Source organism: Jaculus jaculus, chromosome 3, assembly GCF_020740685.1.
Source record: "Jaculus jaculus isolate mJacJac1 chromosome 3, mJacJac1.mat.Y.cur, whole genome shotgun sequence".
NCBI lineage: Eukaryota > Metazoa > Chordata > Mammalia > Rodentia > Dipodidae > Jaculus > Jaculus jaculus.
In genome coordinates, this window is record NC_059104.1 from 13,527,973 (window position 1) to 13,552,967 (window position 24,995).

At 49.4% G+C, this 24,995-nt stretch overlaps 1 protein-coding gene across 1 annotated transcript in view; it reads left to right on the plus strand.

Moving 5' to 3' along the window:
• Stk24 (serine/threonine kinase 24) overlaps nt 1–24,995 on the plus strand; it is a 102,210-nt gene that overhangs the window by 50,661 nt on the left and 26,554 nt on the right. Inside the window, exon 2 of the mRNA XM_045145977.1 lies at nt 3,936–4,166. Coding sequence (XP_045001912.1) covers nt 3,936–4,166 — 231 coding nt within the window. The remainder of the gene's footprint in view (nt 1–3,935; nt 4,167–24,995) is intronic.

A 24,995-nucleotide genomic window follows, 5' to 3' on the forward strand; every position in this document is an offset into this window, starting at 1 on the left:
TCCTGATGGCAGGTGTTTACATCCACACTCTCAGTTGCAGCTCATGTAGAGAGATGACACTCTTGTCACTGTGTCTTTGTCCCCTAAGCCCCTCCTCAGGCCGGTAGCCAGGAGCTTTTGTGTGGGAGCACACTTCCTCAGACCAGCCATCCATTGTCGGCTGGGGCTCCCCTGCAGCAGCACAGCACCCTACTGATCCAGACAGACTGTGTGGGTGTATACCTGTGTGTATGTTTATGTCCCCCCATAGTCCCTCCCCAGCGGCCAGACTCTGCTTCCCTTTGGGGACATTGAGAAGCCACAGACCGTCCCCTTTAGTGTAGCGCAGGCCTTTCTGCCCAAAGAAAATTCTCAGGGCGGTTGGCAAATGTCATCTTTTTCTGCCAAGGAGATCTGCTTTCCTCAGAGAGAATATGCGGTGCAAAAATCTCGAGGTTCCTTTCTGAAGCGGGGTGGGGGGTGTTGGGTGCTGTTTCTCCTCTGGCCACGGGTCACAGCCGCTGCATGGCAGGAGCTGGCGCCGCTCCCCGGTGCCTGCCTGGAGGTGGAGGGCTGCTTCGGCCGCGCGCGCGGGCAGATGCGAGCCAGCACCGGCCTCTCTGCAGGTGCGGGTTCCTGAGAAGGTTCTGGAAGGTGGTGAAAGAGCGAAGCGGCTATTTTCCAAGCGGTCTTCGACCAGGCAAAAGGAAGCTAGGGGGTTTGGTACACTGAAACCCTCCCCTCTGGGGCACATCTCGCACAGCAGACCCTCAGCTTAACTGCGGTCTCTGCTGCTTTGTCTTTTTCTCTTACCTATTGTGGTGGGTCACAGATGACGCAGCGCTTCCTCCCGTCCATCCGTCTGTTCGTCCAGCCTCTCCAGGGCTCATGTGGCTATAACTAGAGGGTGACTACTGCTTAGGCACAGGGACAGCAGATGGCTGGGCGTCTCTCTTTCCATGTGGCCTTTTTTTTTTTTTTTTTTTTTTTTTTTTGGTTTTTTTGAGGTAGGGTCTCACTCTGGTCCAGGCTGACCTGGAATTAACTCTGTAGTCTCAGGGTGGCCTTGAACTCATGGTGATCCTCCTACCTCTGCCTCCCGAGTGCTGGGATTAAAGGCGTGCGCCACCACGCTCAGCTTTTGTTTTTTGTTTTAAGGTTGGGTCTCACTGTAGCTCAGGCTGACTTGGAATTCACTGTGTACTGTCAGGGTGGCCCCGAACTCACATTGATCCTGCCACCTCTGCCTCCCGGCCAAGTGGCCTTTTCTGTTGGCCAGATCAAGTCTCTGTGTTTATTAATGGAGGTGTTGCAGGAAGCTTAAGAGAAAGCTGTGGGTTCAAGTGAGAGGCTTGTGTCATTGAGAAGGTGAGGAGGGATGGAAGAAGATGCCTGTGCATCTCTGGCCTCCCCGTGCGGGCACACACACGTGCACTCCTGCACACGTGAACACACAGAAACACCACACACACAAACATACAGAAGATTGGTTATGTGACACTTCTCTCCCCCACATGAGCATGTGTTAAGGTCCCATACTGTTCAGCCAGATGGGGGAATGCCATCCTGTACCCTAGGAGGCCTGGGATGGAATGCAGCCATGGCCAGGATTGCGGGCGTGCATGAAGATGCCTCTGGCTCAGGGGCTGGAAGAAGAGCTGAGAGCAGACTGGACGTCAAGGGACCGGAAAGTTACACGGGGCGGGGGGCGTGGCTGGGGAGGCTCAGGAGCCGGACACTGCATCACGGTGACCGGAGTCTCCTGAGTCAGGTTGTGGGGGGGCCGGAGAGGGAGAGGACACGCAGGTGCAGATGACTGTCAGGACCTTTTAGTAGTTGTGGAGGAAGAAGAGGGCTTCTGAGGCCAAACAAGGTGCTTTTGTCTGTCTGCAGTGGCATGCCACCCACGGCCAAGGGCTAGTAGACAGGGCCAGATAGAAGGGGCACCGCCAAAGGGGGCTGTTGGGGATGCTGGACCCGGCGTGGGAGGAGGATGGAATCCAAAGGCCAGCGCTTAGGACTGATCTTGAAGAAAAGGAGAGCCCCCCCACCCCGTCCTGGAGAAAAGGAGGTAAGGGGCGGATGTGGAGACGGAGGCTTGTGGCTTGATTCTGCCTGTGCGTGAGCGCTGAATGAGGGACAGTCCCCTCCCCAACCCTGCTTGTGTGATGGGGGGTTGCAGATCTCCAGGGGTGCAGGCTGAGTGGGATACAGGGTGCACATCTGGCGTTTTCCATTCTCTGGGGACGTTCCCACCTAATATACTTGGCAGATTTGAAAATAAAAATAATAGAGGGTATTTTAGGGCTCCTCCTAGCTTCAAGAACAATCCCCACTGTAGGAAATTATCCTGGGCTCTGATAGCTGCTTGTGGACTCTCTTGGCAAATGTAAGTTCTTAGTTCCGTTTTTAAAGCCCGGGGTATCTGTGTTCAGTTCTCCCGAGCGCGTCCAAGTCTAATGACATTGGCGACACAGTTCGTGACGGGAAGCTTTAGCCATTGCTCAGGTCAGGGAGTTCCTGCCAGTCCTCCCGCTGAGGTGTTCAGGGCAGTTCTTCGAGAACAAACGAAGGTGAGTGGGACTTCACGCTGGATGCAGTGGGGGTGGATATTTAACTTCCCCTGAGCCACGGAGGTCATGGCCAAAGCTGATGGGTGGGTGGCTGATAGGGGATGCTTGGGTACTGCTGGTGGGACTGTGGGCATGGGCGTAGTGTGTAGTTGTGCCGATTGGGCTGGTGGCTAAGAGCATTTCAACAGTGGTTTCAAGGGGTCAGGGTTATGTGACAAAGAACAGGAGGCTGCTTACTGTTTTCCGAGATCTAGCTGTTTATTTGTTCAGGTAAAGAGAGTGGCTATAAATAATGTTACGTAAGGCTGTATTTATTGGACCTTAAAAGTCTATTACCAGAATGGGGGCAGGGATGAGGGAAAAGAGGGTTCCAACCCATGATGTATCCATACGAAATAGGTTGTTAATAATAACAATGAAAATCATCAAAAAGAAGGTATTGATTATAAATAAGCAGTTACATGGTGGAAGCAGCCAAGATCTCGAGACTGGAAGGTAATGTTGAAGCAGTCTTCTCTGCTTGGGAGCGTCACGCAGGGGTATTATGCTTGGTTCAGAACACACTCTCGAAGTGTATAAATGGCTCCAAGTCCTCCACTGTGCAGTTATATATCCTAACCCCCCCACCCCCTCCAAGAGAAATAATAATGCCTTTCAATTAAAAAAAAAAGTATTGTAGGGAGGGGCACAGATTTCTTTTTTTTCATATTATGTGACATAGCTAGTTAACCCATTTCAGCAAATATCCATTTTATGTTAGGAACTTTTGGGAACAGGGCAGGGAGTAGGAAAGTTGATTTTTTTTTTTTTGAGATAGGGTCTCACTCTAGCCCAGGCTGACCTGGAATTCATTATGGAGTCTCAGGGTGGCCTTGAACCCACGGCAATCCTCCTACCTCTGCTTCCTGAGTGCTGGGATTAAAGGCGTGCGCCACCATGCCTGGCCGGATCTTTCTTTCTTTTTTTTTTTAAGTGAACTAACCAACTCCCGTCCCTCTCCAGGGGCCGAGCCCTGTGCAGACCTTTCACTGAGCTGCATGGCCAGCTTAAAGACGATCTTTCAGAAAAATTTAAATATGCCCTATTTGGATATGTTCAAATGAGCACTTAGATTTTCATTTTCATTATATGAAAACTCAGGCCCTTTCCATCTTTCTACTTTCAGCTGGTAATTGTTCCTGTCATCTTTGCTGTGTCTTAATAGTCTAATGTACACATGTACGTGAGATCTAAGATCTGGAAGAACTGTGGTCAAGCCAGACTGTTCCTTGTCATTGAAACCATCAGTTCTTTCAGCACTGTGGCCGGCCACCTTGTAAGTGAAGGGAAGACGCCCCTGAGGCACGGGGAGTACTCACCTTCTCTTCTCTGCTTCTCTTGCAGAACCTGAAAGCGGACCCAGAGGAGCTTTTCACAAAGCTGGAGAAAATCGGAAAGGGCTCCTTCGGTGAGGTGTTCAAAGGCATTGACAATCGGACTCAGAAAGTGGTTGCTATAAAAATCATTGATCTGGAAGAAGCAGAAGATGAGATCGAGGACATCCAACAAGAAATCACAGTGCTGAGTCAGTGTGACAGCCCATACGTAACCAAATACTACGGATCCTATCTGAAGGTAAGGTATAAAAATAATGCGGCAGCCCTTGGCTGGGCCACGGGCAGCGGACGGACAGGAAGGACTCTGGTAGCCCAGCCGGTCTGCAGAGCGGGGAGAGATGCACTGACCTTTGTGTTCAAAAGAACCTGGCTTTGATGGTTTTGTCATCTTAAATGTCACCTATGGAATTATATTTTTGGTAAAAGCGTTTGATGTTGACATTTCTCTTTCAAGGCAGAAATTATCTGAGTGGGCCTCTGTTGTCAAAACAACTAATTTGTAACAGTAACCATTAGTCACCCGATTTTAGGATGGCTCTGAATAGTCATAAAAATTCCTGCCATCGTAGAGCATTACTGTCTTGGTATTCATAGTAGTCAGCTGTGATTTAAGTTGATGCAGTCCTTTCCAAAATCACTGTTGAGGGGCTGGAGAGATGGCTTAGCAGGTAAGGCATTTGCCTGCGAAGCCAAAGGACCAAGGCTTGATTTCCCCAGGACCCATGTAAGCCAGATGCACAACGGGCACATGTGTCTGGAGTTCGTTTGCAATGGCTAGAGGCCCTGGCATGCCCATTCCCTCTCTGTCTCTCTTCTCTCTGCTTGCAAATAAATCAATCAATAAAAATAAAAAATAAAAATCACTGTTGAGAATTGATAATGTTGATACATTAGCTAGTTTGTCTGTGCTTTTAAGAATGCTAGGTGAGGGCTGGAGAGATGGCTTTGCGCCTAAGCACTTGCTTGTGAAGCCTAAGGACCCTGGTTTGAGGCTTGAGTCCCCAGGACTCATGTTAGCTAGATGCACAAGGGGGCGCATGCATCTGGAGCTCGTTTGCAGTGGCTGGAAGCCCTGGTGCGCCCATTCTCTCCTTCTCTCTCTCTCTTTCTCTGCCTCTTTCTCTGTCACTCTCAAATAAATAAATAATAAACAAACAAACAAAAAGAATGCTAGGTGAGTAAAACATTAATCAGAATTACAGTCATAGAACAGTACAAGTGGTCCCTGGGTTTTCTCTGTCCTTTATGTGGCAATGATGAGGAGTTTATTACAGAGAGCTCCTGGTCCTCCTGGGAAGCCACTATCTTGGTAGATGTTGCAGGGCCATCCTGTTTCACCATTAACAAAGCCCAAGGCGAATCCGGTGTTGAGCGTCTTAGGCAGGTGTTTTCAGTGAGCTCACAAATTCTGAGTTTATTGTAACACTTAAGTTGTTTTTTTGTTTTTCGAAGTATGGTCTCACTCTAGCTCAGGCTGACCTGGAATTCACTAGGTAATCTCAGGGTGGCCTCGAACTCACAGTGATCCTCCTACCTCTGCCTCCCGAGTGCTGGGATTAAAGGCGTGCGCCACCACGCCAGGCTTAACACTTTATTTATTTATTTATTTTTATCACACAGCGGTTATAAGTTCCCCATGGGGATTTTTCCTCTGTGTTTTGGCCCGGGGATGTTTATGTGATGATATGACTTGAGCTTGACTCGGGACAGAGGTCTGCAAATTTGCTTTTGAGAAATCCCATAAAGAGACTAGAGAGGAGATGCCGTCAGAAAGCAGGGGAGAAGCCTGTTGGCCCCTTACCATCACTTTCCTGATCTTTGCCGGCCATTTGGACCCTGTATTCCAGAGACCTACCTCATCTGCCCACGAGCCTGGCCGAGTCCGTTTCAGGTTTGGGCAGCTTGCCGTTAACGCGCACTGCTCCCGAGTGGTCAGACACAGAACCAGAGATGACTGGAATTGGAAGGGGACAGTGCTTTCCCTCGGTGGCTGGGGGCTGTTGGTTGAACTGGGGGTCAGGGGCAGAGGTGCCTTGTTTCGGATCCCCTGTTTGTGTCCTTGCACCCGACTGTGGTCCTGTTAAAGAGGATCTCTCCTTAGTTTCCCTCCTGGGTCCCTGTCCCCTGCGCCTTCCCCCGTTCTAGTAGTTTGAGCATCTTACAGAGTCGAAGGAAGAAAGGGGAATGTTGGTTGAGCGGACAAGGTGGCACCGCTCCATGAGAAGCACCCTTGATGGGTGCTGTACTTCTTTGCCCATTTACAGTTTCTTCTGCCTGTTTCCCCCCTTTTTTTCTTGTGTTGTTGTTTTTTGAGGTAGTGTCTTGTTTTAGCCCGGGCTGACCTAGAATTCACTGTATAGTCTCAGGATGGCTTTGAACTCTCGGCGATCCTCCTGCCTCAGCCTCCCAATGCTGGTATTAAAGGCGTGCGCCACCATGCCTGGCTATTGTGCCCGCACTCTTGTGGAGCCCGGCTTCTGCGCATTCATCGGACGCCTGACCATGTGCTCGAGCAGATGAGCAAGACCGTGGGCCTGCAGGTCCATGGTCCAGGCTCAGCCTTTCATACTTGCTTGCAACGGGAGACTCTTAGGGCAGCTTCCTCGGATGATCTCATTTGCCCTAGCAAATGTTTTTTTTTTCTCAATTTCCATGGTGGGCTGGAGAGATGGCTTAGCGGTTAAGCACTTGCCTGTGAAGCCTAAGGACCCCGGTTTGAGGTTCGGTTCCCCAGGTCCCACATTAGCCAGATGCACAAGGGGGCGCACGTGTCTGGAGTTCGTTTGCAGAGGCTGGAAGCCCTGGCGCGCCCATTCTATCTCTCTCCCTCTATCTGTCTTTCTCCCTGTGTCTGTTGCTCTCAAATAAATAAATAAAAAATGAACAAAAAAATATTTAAAGAAAAAATATCCCATGGTAATACCCTCCGCCCCCCCCACTTTCCCCTTTGAAATTTTATTCTCCATCATATCCCCTCCCCATCTCAATCAGTCTTTTATTTTGGTGTCATGATCTTTTCCTCCTATTATGATGGTCTTGTGTAGGTAGTGTCAGGCACTGTGAGGTCATGGATATCCAGGCCATTTTGTCTGGAGGAGCACGTTTTAAGGAGCCTACCCTTCCTTTTTGGCTCTTACATTCTTTCCTCCACCTCTTCCGCATTAGACCCTGAGCCTTGGAAGGTGTTTCATTGTTTTTGTTTTTGTTTTTGTTTTTTTCTGATGCCGGGTCTCACTGTAGCTTCTCACTTTAGCTCAGGCTGACCTGGAATTCACTATGTAGTCTCAGGGCGGCCTCAAACTCGGAGCAATCCTCCTACCTCTGCCTCCGAGTACTGGGATTAAAGGCATGCGCCACTGCCTCTGGCTTCTAGCACCGCATTTTAAGTCAGCTTGTAGGTAGTTCCCCCTGGCTGTGGAAATGAGTGTGCCCATGGCTTTATTCCTTCATTGCGCACGTGACAATCACCTCTGCTCACTTGCTGGATGGAGGGATGGGAAGGAGGCAGGAACTGGGATTACAAGCCCACAGTAACCTGTGAGTGGATCCCCAGCTCCGCAGCTAAGTGCAGATGGTCTTATTTCTGGTATTGACGCTGCCGTGGTGCTAAGGCATCCGATAGCTTCGGGTGTTTGTCCAGGGAGAAGCAGACTGTTTTGAAAGAGGAAGCTGAGAGATGGTATGTAATGGAGAGTTTAGAAATAGTTTGGCCCCCTGAGCGGGCGAGTCTGGAAGTTCTGATGTCTTGACACTGACTGCTAGCTACTGCATCCTGAATCGTTGGGAGTAATTTATGTCACTTGTCATAAAAGTGTTGTTACATGGGATTAGGCACTCAGCTCGTCTTCCTGAATGTTAATTATTTGTGGTTGACTTACTATGAGATGGGTTTTCTGATGATATGCTTCAACTGGATCTGACAACTTCTTCCTGTCATTATAAATGTAATCAAGGCAAGGTTGCTTACAGACTGGAGCTCCTGGAGGGGTTTATCTACAGCCGTTTCTCTGCTTCCAGCCAAGGCCAGTACAGGATGATGCATGGGTGTAGAAGTCATTGCTGATCCCATTTTTACCAGGGGACGACGTAGATTTGGCCACTGTAGGAAGTTTGGTAACAAATTTTGGTTAGTTACAAGTAAGAACCCAGTGCTTTATGGCTATTATATTTTTATTGATTTATTTTCAATCTTTCAAAATTTATGTTTGATACTTTTATACACGTATATGCCCAGTTGTGGCGGCGCCTTGAAAAATACACACTGAAACTTGGAACCATTTACCAAAGAGTGGGCATGCTGCTCTCTGGAGCAGAGCCTGAAGTGAAGACACTTGACTCCTGGAGCCATTTAAATGAAGAGGAAACCTTCTGCTGCTGCTCACGTCCCCGCGGGCAGGCGCTCGCCGGGTGTCTTTATTGAGCAGCAAAAATAGCAATACACGAGGGAAGGATAAGGAACTCTGACTCCAAAACATTCCTTAAACATTTGCTCAAAGTAAGGGGTTAAGGTACGGGGCTGGTTGAACTCTGCTGAAGCAGAACGCCACTCCCCAGTACCTGTTGTTCTCAACATTCTTTTTTTTTTTTTTTTTGTGAGGAAGCCTAATGGACTGGCCTTACTTTATTTTATTTTATTTATTTGAGAGTGACAGACAGAGAGAGAAAGAGGCAGATAGAGAGAAAGAGAGAGAGAATGGACGCGCCAGGGCCTCCAGCCACTGCAAAGGAACTCCAGACGCGTGCGCCCCCTTGTGCATCTGGCTAACGTGGGTCCTGAGGAATTGAGCCTCGAACTGGGATCCTTAGGCTTCACAGGCAAGCGCTTAACCACTAAGCCATCTCTCCAGCACCAGACTGGCCTTTTTTTTTTTTTTTAATCATTTTCAGTATTTTATTCCTTTTAAGGCTAGTCTATTAGTTTCAATAAAAGAACAATGGAGTGTCCATTACACTGTAACTTGACGTGCCTATTATGTCAATGCGATTAGTTTTCACAAAACATTCATGTACTGGTTATAGTTTATAGAAAAATTGATTTCACAGAATCAGAGAAATTAGAATTGGAAATATTCTATTAGGTCACAGGATGTATCCTTGGAGGCTAGCATAAAATCGATCCCTAGTTCCCAGAGTGTTTTCTGATGTGGTTTTCTATGAAGTTTTGATGGGCTTATATATTTTAGGCTGTGTTGCAGTCCGGTTCGCATTGCTGGTAGAAATCACCCAACCAAGAGTAGCTTCTGAGAAAAAGAGGTTTATTTTGGCTCACAGGCTTGAGGGGAAGCTTCACGATGGCAGGGGAAAATGATGGCATGAGCAGAGGGTGGACATCACCCCCTGGCCAACGTAAGGTGGAACACAGCAACAGGAGGGTGTGCCAAACACTGGCATGGGGAAACTGGCTATAAAGCCCTTAAGCCCACCCCCAACAATACACTCCCTCCAGGAGGCATTAATTCCCAAATATCCATCAGCTGGGAACCTAGCATTCAAAACACCTAAGTTTATGGGGGACAGATGAATCAAACCACCACATTCCGCCCCGGCCCCCATAAACTGATATCCATACATGATGTAAAATATAATGCTTTCAGTCTGACTTTAAAAATCCCCATAGTTTTTATCAATTCCAATGATGGTCATACATCCTCATAGTTCAAGATCTTTTAACTGAGCCATAATACCAAAATATAACCTCAAAAAACCCATCATGGCACAGAATAAATATTCACATTGCAATAGATGGCATTGGGCATAGCACAGAAACATTCAACCAATACAAGATTTAAAATGACCAGGGCAAACATCAAACTCTGTAGCTTCAAGTCCAGCAACTCTAGCTAGTGACAAATCTCCAAGTCCGATAATTCTAACCAGCAACAAGTCTCTGGCATTCCAATTCCGCCCCTCCAGCTAGGCTACTCACAGTCATGGGAAACTTCATCGGGGCCGGCAGCTCCTTGGCAGCCATCTCATGGTCCCGGCATCTCCATTGGGTCTCCACTGCAAGCCACGGTTCATCTTCATGGCCCCATGGGGTCTCTATGTAGGCAACCAGCAAACCTGCTTCACATTGCCCATGGCCATTTCCAAAACACAAGACCGTGTTGCAAACTCAATGACTCTCTTTCTAGCATTTCTTATACTCCACGATACCAGGTAGGGTGCCAATTTGTTAATCCAGTGGGGAATAAAGCAGACTTTGAAGAACAGGACACTCCTTGAGCATTGGGGCCCCTTCAAAAGAGTCTACATTCTTCTTGTTGCCCTAGCACAGGTCAGCTAGCCCAGTCTCAAAGGTTGTAATCTCTCAGTTGCAGCTGAATGGGCAACAGTTCACCCAAAGATTTTCCTTTCTGTGCCATATCCCCCTGCACACACCAGTTCATTTCTACGCAAAGCAACCCTGCACAACTTCTCAGGACACAGGCATTATAGCAAGCTTTTCATATAAACTGCTAGTCCAGTCCAGGCAAAGCTCTTTCTCACCCTCATAAGCCAAGCCTCACAGTCCATAGTTCTTACTGCCTTCAGGTCTTTCAGCTCTGACCAGGATAGACCATCAAGCTGTACTTACAGCACTGCAAAGCATCTCTTAGGCCAAGGTTTCAAATCCTCCCATATTCCTCTTGAAAATCAGCTCCAAAAGGCCGAAGCCACAAGTCAGGTGTCCAGCAGCAACCCCACTCCTGGTACCACTTTACTGTTGCAGTCCGGTTCGCATTGCTGGTAGAAATCACCCAACCAAGAGTAGCTTCTGGGAAAAAGAGGTTTATTTTGGCTCACAGGCTTGAGGGGAAGCTTCACGATGGCAGGGGAAAACAATGGCATGAGCAGAGGGTGGACATCACCCCCTGGCCAACGTAAGGTGGAACACAGCAACAGGAGGGTGTGCCAAACACTGGCATGGGGAAACTGGCTATAAAGCCCTTAAGCCCACCCCCAACAATATACTCCCTCCAGGAGGCATTAATTCCCAAATATCCATCAGCTGGGAACCTAGCATTCAAAACACCTAAGTTTATGGGGGACACCTGAATCAAACCACCACAGGCTGGGACTGTGTACCACTAAAAATTATACTGATCCATCTGAGAAATAAAATTCTAGAAAAATAAGCATTTCAGACTGGCCTTTTTTATGAGAGAGAGAGAGAGAGAGGATGAATTGGCATGCCAGGGCCTCCAGCCACTGTAATCGCAGCACAGACGTGTCTGCCACCTTTGCACATTGCACCTTGTGAGTCTGGCTTGCATGGGATCCGTGGAGTTGAACATGGGTCCTTAGACTTCACAGGCAAGTGCCTTAGTTTCTGAGCCTTCTCTCCAGCCCACTTTCAACATGTTTATGCACAGTTTGTTACTTTTTTTTTAATTTTTTTTTGTTCTTTTTTTATTTATTTGAGAGCAACAGACACAGAGATAAAGACAGATAGAGAGAGAGAGAGAATGGGTGCGCCAGGGCTTCCAGCCACTGCAAATGAACTCCAGACGCGTGCGCCCCCTTGTGCATCTGGCTAACGTGGGACCTGGGGAACTGAGCCTCGAACCGGGATCCATAGGCTTCACAGGCGAGCGCTTAACCGCTAAGCCATCTCTCCAGCCCCAGTTTGTTACTTTTAATGTCATTTGCTCTCAATGGTGGTCATTGAATCTCTCACTCACTCGCACACATTGCTCTGGGCCAAGAGCGCAACCAGGTCACTGGGGAGATAAAGCAGAGTGTGGCCTGCGGTCACTTGAGCATTCCCAGCATTCCTTGTCCACACTGATCACCTGTGCTATTCAGGGTAAAGGCCATCTAGGGCATAGGAAGTGTGGCCACATTGTCTAAGCAGGCTGATGGCATGGTTGTAAATGAACGTGAGAACACACTTTAAGCTCACTTAGGAATCTAACAGAAAAGCCTTCTCACAGAATTGTTCTCAGCAAAGTTATTTGTAAGGTCCATAAGATGATTTCCGGTTCTTTTCCTTAGTCCATTCCCACATGCTTACAATGTATTTATTTTTATTTTTATTTATTTATTTGCGAGCAACAGACAGAGAAAGAGGCAGATAGAGAGAAAGAATGGGTGCGCCAGGGCCTCCAGCCACTGCAAATGAACTCCAGACGCGTACGCCCCCTTGTGCATCTGGCTAACGTGGGACCTGGAGAACCGAGCCTCAAACCGGAGTCCTTAGGCTTCACAGGCAAGCGCTTAACCGCTAAGCCATCTCTCCAGCCCTTACAATGTATTCTGATCACATTCCCCCTCTACTTTACTAAAGCCCCTTGTCCCAACTAGTTCCCTTCCGACTTCACTTTTTTTTTGGTGGCCCACTGAGTTTAATTAGGGGTGCTTGCATGGGCACGGGTGGGGTTACTGGTGCCCGCGCCACGTCTGCACCATTGTGGAAAATGATAACCTTCCTCTTCCAGCCAGCATTAAGTACCGTTAGCTCTTCAGAGAGCTATGGGAACGCCTAAGCCCCTCCCCCATCCACATTGGGGGTGTAGATGGGCCCAGCCCCGTGCAGGCGTCATACCCCAAGACTATGGCTGCCGTGCGCTCAGGGCACAGTGGCCACGTCGTGCCCAGAAGACAGCCGTTCACAGCACCCATCCCCATCCTCTGTCCTTTCTGCCTCCTCTCCGGCCACGTTCCCTGGGTCTTAGAGAACGTTAACAGCGATGTCGCACTTAGGGCTGAGCTCTCAACAGCTGTTCATTCTCAGTGCTTTGACCAGCTACGAGTCGACATGTTAATTGCAAAAACCCAGCTTCTGTGACCAAGGCTTTCAACAGCACTAACTTACTGATGTAAGGATACCTTTTGAAGGCTTATGGGTTCTCTCTCACTCTCTCTCTCTCTCTCTCTGATGAATCTCATTTGCTTTCTGCACTAAGGTGAGACATGAGGACAATTGCCTTCCTCTCGTGGTGGATGTATATTCCAGGACACTTTCCTTTCTGGAAGCTGAGTTCCCATGGGGCGGCCAGCAGGCTTGTCCTTGAAGAAAAGGCTCATAAATACAACAAGCGCAAAGGCACAGTGATTTCTTTGATTTCAGGGAACTTGGGGACAGCTTTTAGTAGGACCCTACCTTCAGCAGACACTTGTTTCCCATCTGGCTTCATGTCCTCAAAGGGACGGCCGCCCAGTGGACATCACATGAATTGATGGAGGTGATCTGTTCCTCCACTGCCTCCCAGAGATCGGCCTCTCCCTCATCCGTCCCAGGCATGTAGTCAGAACCTTCCAGAGACCCGAGTCAAGGCTTTGTCTTTCTCTACGTGCTGAACTTGGTTCTGGCTACTCTGAGGCCTCCATGCTGGGGCGGGGGGGGAGGATAGTGGGGGAAGCTGAGCAAATTGCTGGGGACTCCCGTGGTGGTTACCCTTGCCGGAGCCTGATTTCAGGCACTGAACTCTTGAGCTCTGGAAGAGTCCACGCTACCTCTCTGGGAATGCCCGCTGGACAGACACCTGTGCTTTCCGGCAGGAAGTCAAAGACTTGGAAATGGGCAGCAGCCCCGGTCAGGCTGCCCAGCTGTGGACTGCCCTGCGCTGCTGCCCTGCACTGTGGCCTTGGTACAGAAGGAAGCCCGGGCCGAGCGGGCGAGTGCTTCCGGGAGGCTTCCTTGTGGTTGCTGTTTGCTTTTCTCCCGTTTTTTAGATGATAGATTGAAAGCAGAGAAATTTAACGTGTGCTCTGGGAAAAATCTGGTAGTCAGCTTTGAATCTTTGGTGATCAGAGTCTTTGGAGATTGCAGTGTGGCGGCCGAGAGTGGGTACATTTTCAAAGGGGGGTGGGCATGCATCTCTGAGCACGCCTCACCTCTTGGACAGCACAGTGGATGGGGAGTCACGGCAGGCTTTGCAGGTGTGGTGCTCTGCAGGCACGTGAAACCCGGGGGCTTCTGGGACCATTGCTCCTAGCCGTGGTCAGTGGGAGCCATAGTAGGGGCTTACTGAGGGCCGTCGTGAGCCTCAGCGAGCATTTTTACTTACGACAGTGTATGTTCGTTTTGCAAAAGAGGAACATCTTGTTCTTGGTCTGATAGTCTCACCCTTTGCAGAAATCTCTGCCTTTATCGAGGCGAGGTAACTGTAGCCCTGGCCGGCCTGGAACTTGCTGGCTAGTTCAGGGTGGCCGCACTCACACTTAGAGACCTCCTGGGTCCTGGAGTGCTGGGATCACAGGTGCGCATCACCACGCCTGGTCTTGCAGTCAGCTTTGCGTTACTGGCAAAGAGCACCCGACCAAGCACAGCTTGTGGGGAAAAAGGTTTATTTTGGCTTACAGACTCGAGGGGAAGCTCCATGATGGCAGGGAAAACGATGGCATGAGCAGAGGGTGGACATCACCCCCTGGCCAACATTAGGTGGACCATAACAACAGGAGAGTGTGCCAAACACTGGCAAGGGGCAGCTGGCTATAACACCCATAAGCCCGCCCCCAACAATACACTCCATCAGCTAGGAACCTAGCATTCAGAACACTTAAGTTTATGGGGACCCTGAATCAAACCACCACACCTGGCTTCTGTCTTAAGCTGATGGTCACACTTGGATGCTGTGCTTCCACCGCTCTGACTACCTTAGACTTAGGAAGTTTCTTCCCAGTTCTCGCATGTTCTCAGCGCCGGCACCCCGACTGTTGCGCTTGCTCTCCGGGAAGGGTGTTGAGCCCTTGGCAAACTCGGCTTCCTTTCTTTCCTGGGCTGGGCCGTGTGGACAAGGCTGTGGCAGCTGTAACACAGCGGAGCATTGAGCTGTCAGGTGATGTCAGAAGGCTGTGAACGCAAGTTATTAAAGGAATTTAATACCCAAATTTGATACTGCCTTTTCTGGCTCTAATCAAGTTTCTGCCTCCACCTTATATTTAGAAAATTTGTACTGGTTCGGTGATGTAGCTGCTGACAAGAGAGGCTCTTCATGGTCCCAAATGTTCTGTTGCCTTAAAAAAAATATATAAATATATAAATATGTGTGTGTGTGTGTGTGTGTGTGTGTGTGTGTGTGCGCGCGCGCGCGCGCGCACGCGCATATATATATATATACACGGTTTTTTTCGAGGTAGGGTCTCACTCTAGCTCAGGCTGATCTGGAATTCACTATGTAGTCTCAGGGTGACCTCGAACTCATGGTGATCCTCCTACCTCTGCCTCCTGAATGCTGGGATTAAAGGCGTGCATGACCACACCCGGGGGGAAAAAAATCTATTTATTTGAGAGAGAAAAGGAGGCGAAGAGAGAGAGAGAGAGAATGGGCACGCCAGGGCCTCTAGCCACTGTAAACAAACTCTAGATGCATGCGCCCTCTTGTGTGTCTGGCTTAAGCCATCTCTTCAGCCCCCCCACCCCCTTTTTCTTGAGCAAATAATTGTTGGATCCCTTAACCTGTCACTGGCCATGTCACAGTGTGCCGCGTTGTCAGTGCTTGTCTTGAAAACTCCCCTCTTGGTCAGTTAGGATCTCCTGGTGGAACCCCTGGGGTACATTTACCTGTGGTTTGTTTGTATCTTACTGACAATACGTAGGAAATGCTCCCGGCATCTTCAAGGGCTCTGAAGTGTCTTTCGAAGGTGATCCTTTCAGGCATTTGCTTTTTTTTTTTTTAAGGGATTCCCAGTGAGGCTGAGATAAGTTTATTTGCAGAGCTTCAGACTTGTGTGCTTCTCAGAACCGAGGAGAAACTCTTAACTTCCAGGCATTTGCATTTTGAGTAGCCAGTGAAGTTTCACATGTGAAGGCAGTACCAGGAGTACACACATCCTGTGCGTGATTTCCATGGGGACATGTTTGGGTCCCCTGGCTGTGCCCTATGTGTTCATGACCCATGCACTCCTGCTTCCTGAGCCCTGCCTCTCTGCTGTGGCACCAAAGTGGCCCTGTCCCCAGAACCACACTGGTGTAGTGAGGTACAGGCACATGACCAAGCACTTGCCACCTGCTTACGGTCTTCGGCGTTTGGTGGGAGCATTGTTGTATTGGGGGACACGGCAGAGGCCTTCATCTGGGGAAGGAGGGAGGACCCTATAGCTTCCTAGGTCATTTTCTAGAACTCTCCAGTGGCTTGGCGCTGAAGAGCTGACAGCTGTTCAAAGAAAAGACCCTGGCCATTGCAGACTGTGGGGCGAGGACCCGAGCTATAGATAGACTATGGGGGGTAGGCATTAGGAAAAATTCTCTTAAAGAAATGGAACCGAAGCCGGATGTGGCCCTTAATCCCAGAACTTCGGAGGTAGAGGCAGGAGGATCGCCGTGAGTTCGAGGCCAGCCTGAGACTACATAGTGAATTCCACAGCCTGAGCTGGAGTGAGCCCCTAACCGACACCGTGGCGGAGGGATGGGGGAGGAGCCCAAAAGGAAGCAATGGGAGGGGGTTATGCTTAAAACACAATATACTACGTGTATGAAAAGTCTCACTTGAACGTTTCCGATATGCCAAAAATGAAGTGGAACTAACGGGGTGACCTGCTCAAGCCGTCCGTTGCTGTGGGGGGGCATGGGTGACTGGGTCTCGTCATGCTGGCTCCTGTGAGTGTAAACGATGGTCGCTGTCACATAACTGTCCCTTGGGCTGCATTGCGCCGTACCATTCGAGCCAAGCGCCTAATGTTCGTAGCTTGTTTCTTCAGTCGGTGCGGTTTTCTACTCCTAAGCTAAATTGTCGGGCTGGAGAGATGGCTCAATGGTTAAGGCGCTTGCCTGTGAACCCTAAGGTCCCAGGTTCAACTCTCCAGGTCCCATGTAAGCCAGATGCACAAAGTGGTGCATGTGTCTGGACTTCGTTTGCAGTGGCTGGAGGCCCTGGCGTGCCCATTCTCTGTCTCTCTCCCCCTGTCTGTCTCAAATAAATAAATAAAAATAAATAAATTGTCACCTGAAGGACCTGAGCCTGTGACAGAGGGGAGAGTAGCCTATGCACCCCGGCTCCCCCTGCCTGCTCCCAAGCCAGCCTGCTCAGCCTCAGGACCCTGCTGTTGGGTGGTAGACACCAAGTGGGGTGCAGGAGAACTCTGTAGGCTCGTGCAAAGGGGACTGGGGGGCTCTATGGGGCTCTCTGCCTGTGTTTCTTGACCGACCACCTCAGGGACCCATGGCGACTCTGTCAAAGCAGCCACACTGCAGTTCCTGAAAATGGAACTGTTTTTAGTCACTTTAGTTAATTAGAGTTTGAAAGCCCGCATGAGGTGTGAGTAATGTGATATAAATATTGTCGGAGCCCTTGGATGTGGTTTCCTTGGCTTGCTTTCTTTCTGTCTTTTTTTTTTTTTCCCTGTGTCCTCATTTCACAGTTGAGGCATTAGCTTGAATGACCAGGCTAGTTTACAAAGACAACGGTGATGGCTGGCTTGACATGGCGTGCATGCTTTATTTATCATGTGCAGGAAGCCAGCGTGGACATGAGAATATTTAAGAGTTAAGACTGTGAGCTGGCCCTGGTGGGTGGGGTTTATAGTCCCAAGACTTGGGAGACTGAGGCAGGAGGATCACAAGTTTGAGTCCAGCCTGGGCTAGATAGACCTGTTCAGACAGGCCAAGCTTAAGTGTGTATTTTTTTATTTTTGTTTATTTATTTGAGAGCGACAGACAGAGAAAGAGGCAGAGAGAGAGAATGGGTGCACCGGGGCTTCCAGTCACTGCAGACGAATTCCAGATGTGTATGCCCCCTTGTGCATCTGGCTAACGTAGGTCCTGGGGAATCGAGCCTCGAACCAGGGTCCTTAGGCTTCACAGGCAAGTGCTTAACCACTAAGCCATCTCTCCAGCCCTAGGTGTGTATAACAAGTGCTCTGTTCTGAGGAGTTCCTGCTGCGCTGGGCCTGCCCAGCATTCGCTGCTCAAGGTAACTGGCTCTATGGACTGAACGGGGTAGCTGGTGCCTGAGGCAGGTTTGCACAAAGCTTGGCCTCCCTGCCCAGTCTGTAGTTCTGGAGGGCGTTGGGGCACCACAGTGTTTCCAGATGAGATGGGCGTAGGTACTGCCCCGTTAAGTAAGTTTGCACGTGTTGGGTTTAGCAGGTTTCAGTTGCAATATTCTTGGGAACTTCTGAGATTTTTTTTTTTTTTTTTTGAGGTAGGGTCTCTCTAGTCCAGGCTGACCTGGAATTCACTATGCAGTCTCTGGGTGGCCTTGAACTCATGCTGATCTTCCTACTTCTGCCTCCTGAGTGCTAGGATTAAAGATATACGCCACTATGCCCAGCCCAGACATTTTTTTAAGTTTAGAAAGATTTTATTAGAGAGTTTAAGAGAAAGAAGGAAGAAGGGACTCCTGTAGTACAGAGTTTAAGTCAAGGCAAGAAGGCCAAGTTCCTGTAAAACAGGAAAGGTTCTGAGAAGATAATCTCAGTGTTTCAGTTTCTAGAGTTAGACTTAGCATGCAGCATTTAATTATGACCGCCCTTCCCCCATAGTTAGTTAATTTCAGCTCTCTACCAGGTTCAGGTACTAGAATCCTGTGTGGTGGGTTAGAGTATGTGTCTCGCATAAACTCACATGTTCTCCCTAGCTGGTGGCAGTTTAGGAATTGGAGCCTCCTGGAGGTGTTCTGTTGGGGCGGGCTTAGGGGTGTTATAAGCAGCTTCCCCTTGCCAGTGTTTGGCATACTCTCCTGCTGCTGTTGGCCACAAGGTGATGTCCATCCTCTCTGCTCATGCCATGTTTTCCCTGCCGTTGTGGAGCTTCCCCTCGAGTCTAATGACCCAGGTTCAATTCCCCAGTACCCATGTAAAGCTCGATGCACAAATTGGCACATGCATTTGGAGTTCGTTTGTGGTGGCAGGAGGCCCTGGTGTGCCCATATTCATTCATTGATTCTTCTGTCTCCCTTCTGTCTGTCTGTCTGTCTGTCTGTTTCTCTCTCTCCTTCTCTCTGTCTCTCTCTCCCTCTGCTTGCAAATAAATAGTAGATAAAACAAAGAAAACCACAAGACAGCTGGGTGTGGCGGCACACACCTTTAACCCCAGCACTCGTGAGGCAGAAATAGGAGGATCATCGTGAGTTCAAGACCACCCTGAGACTACATAGTGAATTCCAGGTTAGCCTCAGCTAGAGTGAGACCCTACCTCGAAAAAACCCCCCCCAAAAAACCCCAAAAAACAAACAAACAAAACCCAAAAGACCTGATAGGTACCACAGGTTCGAATCTTTATCCCGTGAATTCTGGTTAACACTGTTACCCTGATGTCTTTGGGTTATGACTCTTAAAATCGTTGTGAAGACATTTCTGTGGTCTCTTATGCCTCCTGTGGGTGTGGCCTGGCTGTTGAGTTAGGGAGTTGGTGTCAGTTTGCCGCTACTTTGATATGGCTGTAACCTCTGTCCTTGGGTCTGTCTAGCAGCGTACTTTCCCCATCAGGGCTCCTAGCACCCCCTTGCCCTTGCTTAGCATCACCGTAATCCCTACTTACCACCGTCACTGTTGGTGGCTGGCCCCATTCTTGGCATACTTGCCTAGTTAGCTGAGCTGGCTGACCCTCCTGTGGCCCCAGACCCCGGGGAGATCGCTTTCCCAGCGGGCCCATGGGAGCTTTACACTGGACCTCCTCTACACGTTCAGGTGACCACTCAGCCGGGCTCCAAGGACTGGAGGAAGATGATTCTGTCCTTCCTTTAGTAAGCCAGATGAGGGGCAAGCGAGAGGGCCAGGCAAGAAGCAGGGTTTCCAGGTCCCTAGAAAGAACTCTGTGCGAAGGTGGGCAGGGTCTGACTTGTCTGCCTATGCTGTCTTTGTCTCAGGAACTCTGCAGTTCCTCAAAGGCAGTATGTAGTTTTGAGACAAGGCTTTGGCCTTTTTATTTATTTTTATTTTAAGTTTTTGTGTTTTTCGAGGCAGGGTTTCACTCTAGCCCAGGCTGACCTGGAATTCACTATGGAGCCTCAGGGTGGCCTTGAACTCACGGCGATCCTCCTACCTCTTCCTCCCAAGTGCTGGGATTAAAGGCGTGTGCCACCATGCCCGGCTGGCTTTGGCCTTTTTAGAGGGACTTGGGGCTTTCTGTGGGGCCTCAACAGTTTTTGGAGCATGGAAGACAAAACATGATGCTTGCTTTTGTAATCCGGCAGGCAGGGAAAATACTGTGCCTTGAGAATTTTGTTCATGATTCTCCTGGAGTTGGGGAAGGAGATCATGATAGACCCCTAAAATTGATGGTCCATACGGCCGTGGTATGTGCTTTGGAGAACTTGGGCATTGTGGTGGCAGGGGTCAAGTACCCGCTGCCAGAGAGTGGGTGGCTTTGGAGCAGAGCCCTAAAGGAGGAAGTGGCTGGTGTGGCTGTGGGACAGACGTGCTGGGGAGAAGGTCCACAGAGCCAGCCTGGCGGGAGTGGGCCTGTGCTGGCATGGGAGGTGTGCTTCCTGCTTCTAGAAAAGCCTGACCCATTGTGGCTCACACATCAAGCCTGGGAGAGGCCGAGTGGGCCAGGAAGTACCACTTGTCCATTTGAACATCTGTTCTGTGGTCTGGGTGGTTCTGTTGGATTTTGGGCCAGTTCTTTTTTTTTATTTTAATTTTTAAATTTTTATTAGCATTTTCCATGATTATAAAAAAAAAATCCCATGGTAATTCCTTCCCTCCCCCCCCCCACACTTTCCCCTTTGAACTTCCATTCTCCATCATATTACCTCCCCATTACAATCACTGTACTTACATATATACAATATCAACCTATTAAGTACCCTCCTCCCTTCCTTTTTCTTCCCTTTAGGTCTCCTTTTTAACATATGTTGGCCAGTTCTTTTGAACACTATTTTGAGATTTGCTTGCGCATGTCTGACCTGTTTTCCTATAGTTTAAAATGTCTCCACTCTTTCTTGTTAACCTACTGGGGAAAGGGCTCCAGTTTTTATGACAGTCTTAAGTGGGGTGGATCCTCTTAAGTAGCCTCTGAAAAGAGGAAATTCATGGAGTTTTATGGGCACCATGAGAAGCTCTGTTCTTTGGGGTGGTAATTTCCCCAGGTGTCCCTACTTGTTGGGGCCGGGAGGGGACACAGTGTTCTTCCAGAATAGGCAAGCTGCCCATCCTGTGAGGACACACAGCTCCTCTTAGGGTTTAGTTTTAGGAGGGTTGGTCTGATGGTCTAAGCTGTCGCCACCCTCCTGTTCTGGCTGCCTGGAGGACGGGCCCTGCGGCCCCCGGGGACTTTCTTGCACCTTGTCCAGGACCCTCCGTCCCGGCGGATGTGGTGGTGCGGGAAACACGGGCTTCTGTCACATGACAGCACTTACGGTCATACCACGGTTCTCTTTTGCACTTGGCCGCCACTCTGAGGCTCGGGAAGCACATCTGTTTATTCCAAACTTGGTGATGAGGACGAATTTGGTCCTTGTGCATGCACCCGTTCCCCTCGACCGCCAAAGTCAGCGCTCCCATGCGTAACTGTGCGCTCGGTGCCTACATGGGCCTCTGGGTGGGCGTCTGGGTGACCCTGTCCCTTCCCCATGCTGCGGCAGCACAGCCCCTCTCCTTGGATCCTTTGCCAGTTGGAAGCCATCGGCTGCATTCCTGACTTCTTGGCACAGCCACAGGGCCTGGGAGAGGAAGTCACATGTCTTAACTCCAAGAGATTTTTTTTTTTTTTTTAACTTTTTCGAGGTAGGGTCTCACTCTGGTATTCACTAAGTAGTCTCTCAGGGTGGCCTTAAATTCACCTCGACCCTCCTACCTCTGCCTCCCTCCCGAGTGCTGGGATTAAAGGCGTGCGCCACCACACCTGCCAAGAATTTTTTTTTTTAGTTTTTTTTTTTTATAGGGAAGTGACTGACCCTTAGCTTCTGGGGAAAATTGGATCGGTACTTTGAACCCAGAATGTCTCATTCCAGTGCAATCAGGGATAAGACAGAGCTCCTTGCTTCCTTCTGAGTGGACGGAACACACCAGCAAGCAAAGCTGGCTTTGAAGTCACAGGCAGTTACGGGGACGTGGCAGCTTTGTGCTGAAGGTAATGTGACAGTTCCACTTTGCCCTGTCCCGAGGCTGGGACAAGATTCCTCTCTCCCGAACACTGTCCCAGTGTGATTGAAGAGAGTCCCTGGAGACATTTGGGAGCTCAGCTTTGCATTTTTTTTCCTAGCCAGATAGTTGTATGGAAATAAAATTAGGCCAAATATTTTGCTCTACAACAAAAATTCATCTGTTCTGTAGCTGATATTACCTAAAATTTAAAATACATTTCAGGGCTGGAGAGGCGGCTTAATGGTTAAAGTGCTTGCCTGTGAAACCTAGGGACCCAAGTTCAATTCTCCAGGTCCCACGTAAGTCAGATGCACAAGGTGGCATGTGCATCTGGAGTTCATTTGCAGTGGCTAGAGGCCCTGGTACACCTATATTCTCTATCTTAAACAATAAATAAATAAATGTAAAATACATTTTAAATGAATTTCTAGCTCTTTTTTGCTTCAACATACATAATCTACATTTTTTTTGTTTTGGGTTTTTGTGGTAGGGTCTCACTCTAGTTCAGGCTGACCTCGAATCCACTGTAGCTCCAGGCTGGCCTTGAGCTCACAGTGATCCTCTTACCACTGCCTCAGGTGTGTGCACCACCACGCCTGGCCATGTTCTGCATATTTAAACCTCTGCTTGGAGTCTACATACTGATATATTTAGATGAATTAATTATGCCGTGTGCTTTCTTTTCTGAAACTCCTGAATTTCTGAGTAATTTTCTGAATATACTCCAAGAGATCTGAAATTTTGTTACGTAACTTCTTCTATATAAGACAACGTGTAACAAAGAAAAGCTGGGCGTGGTGGCGCACGCCTTTAATCCCAGAACTCGGGAGGCAGAGGTAGGAGGATCGCCATGAGTTCGAGGCCACCCTGAGACTACAGAGTGAATTCCAGGTCAGCCTGGGCTAGAGTGAGACCCTATCTCGAAAAAACAAAACAAAACAAAATAACCCAAAAACCCAGAGAAAGAAAAACATTCAGCCCCAAACGAAACCAAACCTAAGCAAAACACCTTGAAGGGAGGATTTATTTGGGCTGCCAGTTTCAGAGGTGGCAGTCTACTTATGGCATGAAGGGCGGAGCAGAGTAGAGCAGCTTTGCCTAATGGGGTTCAGGGAGGGGGAGAGTCAGACAGACAGGCAAGGGGGTTACCTGTGTTACTGGCTCATGTCCCCCCCCCCCCCCTGCTTTGTATACAGGACACTAGACGCTGTGCTGGTACCACCCATATTCAAGGCTGTCTTCCTCCCTTGGTTACTTGTCTCTGGAAAAGCTCACACAGACAGACCCAGTAGTGTGCCTTATTAGTAATCTCTTAGGCGTTTCTTGGTTGAGACAAGTAATAATCCAGACTAGCCGGGCGTGATGACGCACGTCTTGAATCCTAGCATTTGGGAGGCAGAGGCAGGAGGATCGCCGAGAGTTCGAGGCCACCCTGAGACTCCCTAGTGAATTCCAGGTCAGTCTGGACTTGAGTGAGACCCTACTTCGAAAAACAGAAAAATAAACAACAACAAAACAAGATTAGCCGTTACAGGCACCAGAAAGCTATATCAGCTGGTGCCCGAGTTCTGCCCCGGATGCTCTCAGAAACCCAGAAGTTTGCTGAGGGGAGCGAGGAGCAGGAGAGGAGGGGTGAGATGCTGGGCGTGGGCGATGCTTAGAGGCTCTCAGCACTCCTGTTGCAACAGCAGGATCAGAGTGCTAGACTAGCCTGGGCTACCTTCAGAGTCCTTGCCGCAGGGGCTGGAGAGATGGCTTAGCAGTTAAGGCATTTGCCTGCAAAGCCAAAGGACCTAGGTTCGATTCCCCGGGAACCACGTAAGCCAGATGCACAAGGTGGCGCATGCATCTGGAATTCATTTGCAGTAGCTGGAGGCCCTGGTGCACCCATTCTCTTTTTCTCTCTCTCCCTCTCTCTCTCAAATAAATAATAAATAAAACAAAATACTTTTTTAAAAAAAGAGTTCTTGTCCAGGTGGGGAAAACGTGTGCTGATTTTTCCCTCGTGTGAGGGGCTTTTCGTGGTCTTCCCAGGCTGTCAGCCTCCACGAGAAGGGGTTTGTGGTAGGGCTTCTCCTCCTTGTTGGGGTTCATGCAGCCTCATTTCTCAGGAATTGCTGCCTGGGGGCAGACAGATGAGGGGATGTCTGCAAAGTCTTCTTTCTGTATCTGCTGAATGGCAGTCGTTTTCAGCTTATGTAACATACTGTCATGCTCTTGTGGGTTCATTTCGCCCCTTCTGTGACCTCTGTGTTGGCCTCTGAATCCTCTGAACTTCAGCAATGAAAGTTTTCAGCTTCTCTAAGTACCTGTCAGTTGTGACCTCCCTACTCTCACAGGGTTTGGGGGGGGGGTTCATCTGTGGAGAGCCCTGGGCCTCGCTGCCCTTGGCCTTGACTTTCTGATGCTTTTCTTCCTTCTCTATCCTCCACTCATTCTGCCCCGTGGCGGTGGCTGGTCCCTTAAGCCATCAGCAGAGTTCTGCTTGAAATGAAATTTGACCTTGTGGTGGCTTGATTCAGGTGTCCCCCATAAACTTAGGTGTTCTGAATGCTAGGTTTCCAGCTGATACAGATTTGGGAATTAATGCCTCCTGCAGGGAGTGTATTGTTGGGGGCGGGCTTATGGGTGTTATAGCCAGCTCCCCTTGCCAGTGTTTGGCACACTCTCCTGCTGCTATGGTCCACCTGATGTTGGCCAGGGGGTGATGTCCACCCTCTGCTCATGCGATCGTTTTTCCTGCCATCGTGAAGCTTCCCCCTCGAGCCTGTAAGCCAAAATAAACTTCTTTTTCCCCACAAGCTGCTCTTGGTTGGGTGATTTCTGCCAGCAGTGTGAACCTGACTGCGACAGACCATCAACTGACACCCAGCACCATTTGTTCTCCAGCACTTTGGCTGAGAAAAGTTGCCCACTGCCCCCTCTCCTCCCCCCCGCTGTCCATCAGAAACACGCATCTGTCTGTCCTCCTCCAGCGTGGCAGCGGGTCACACGGCACATCCGGGCCTTCCACTGCTCTCGAGGCCTTCCTGAGCTGCCGTGTCATCTGCGCTGCTGGCTGCTGGTCCCAGTTGTGAAGACACTTGCCCGGGCCTGTTCCTATTGCATTTCTTGT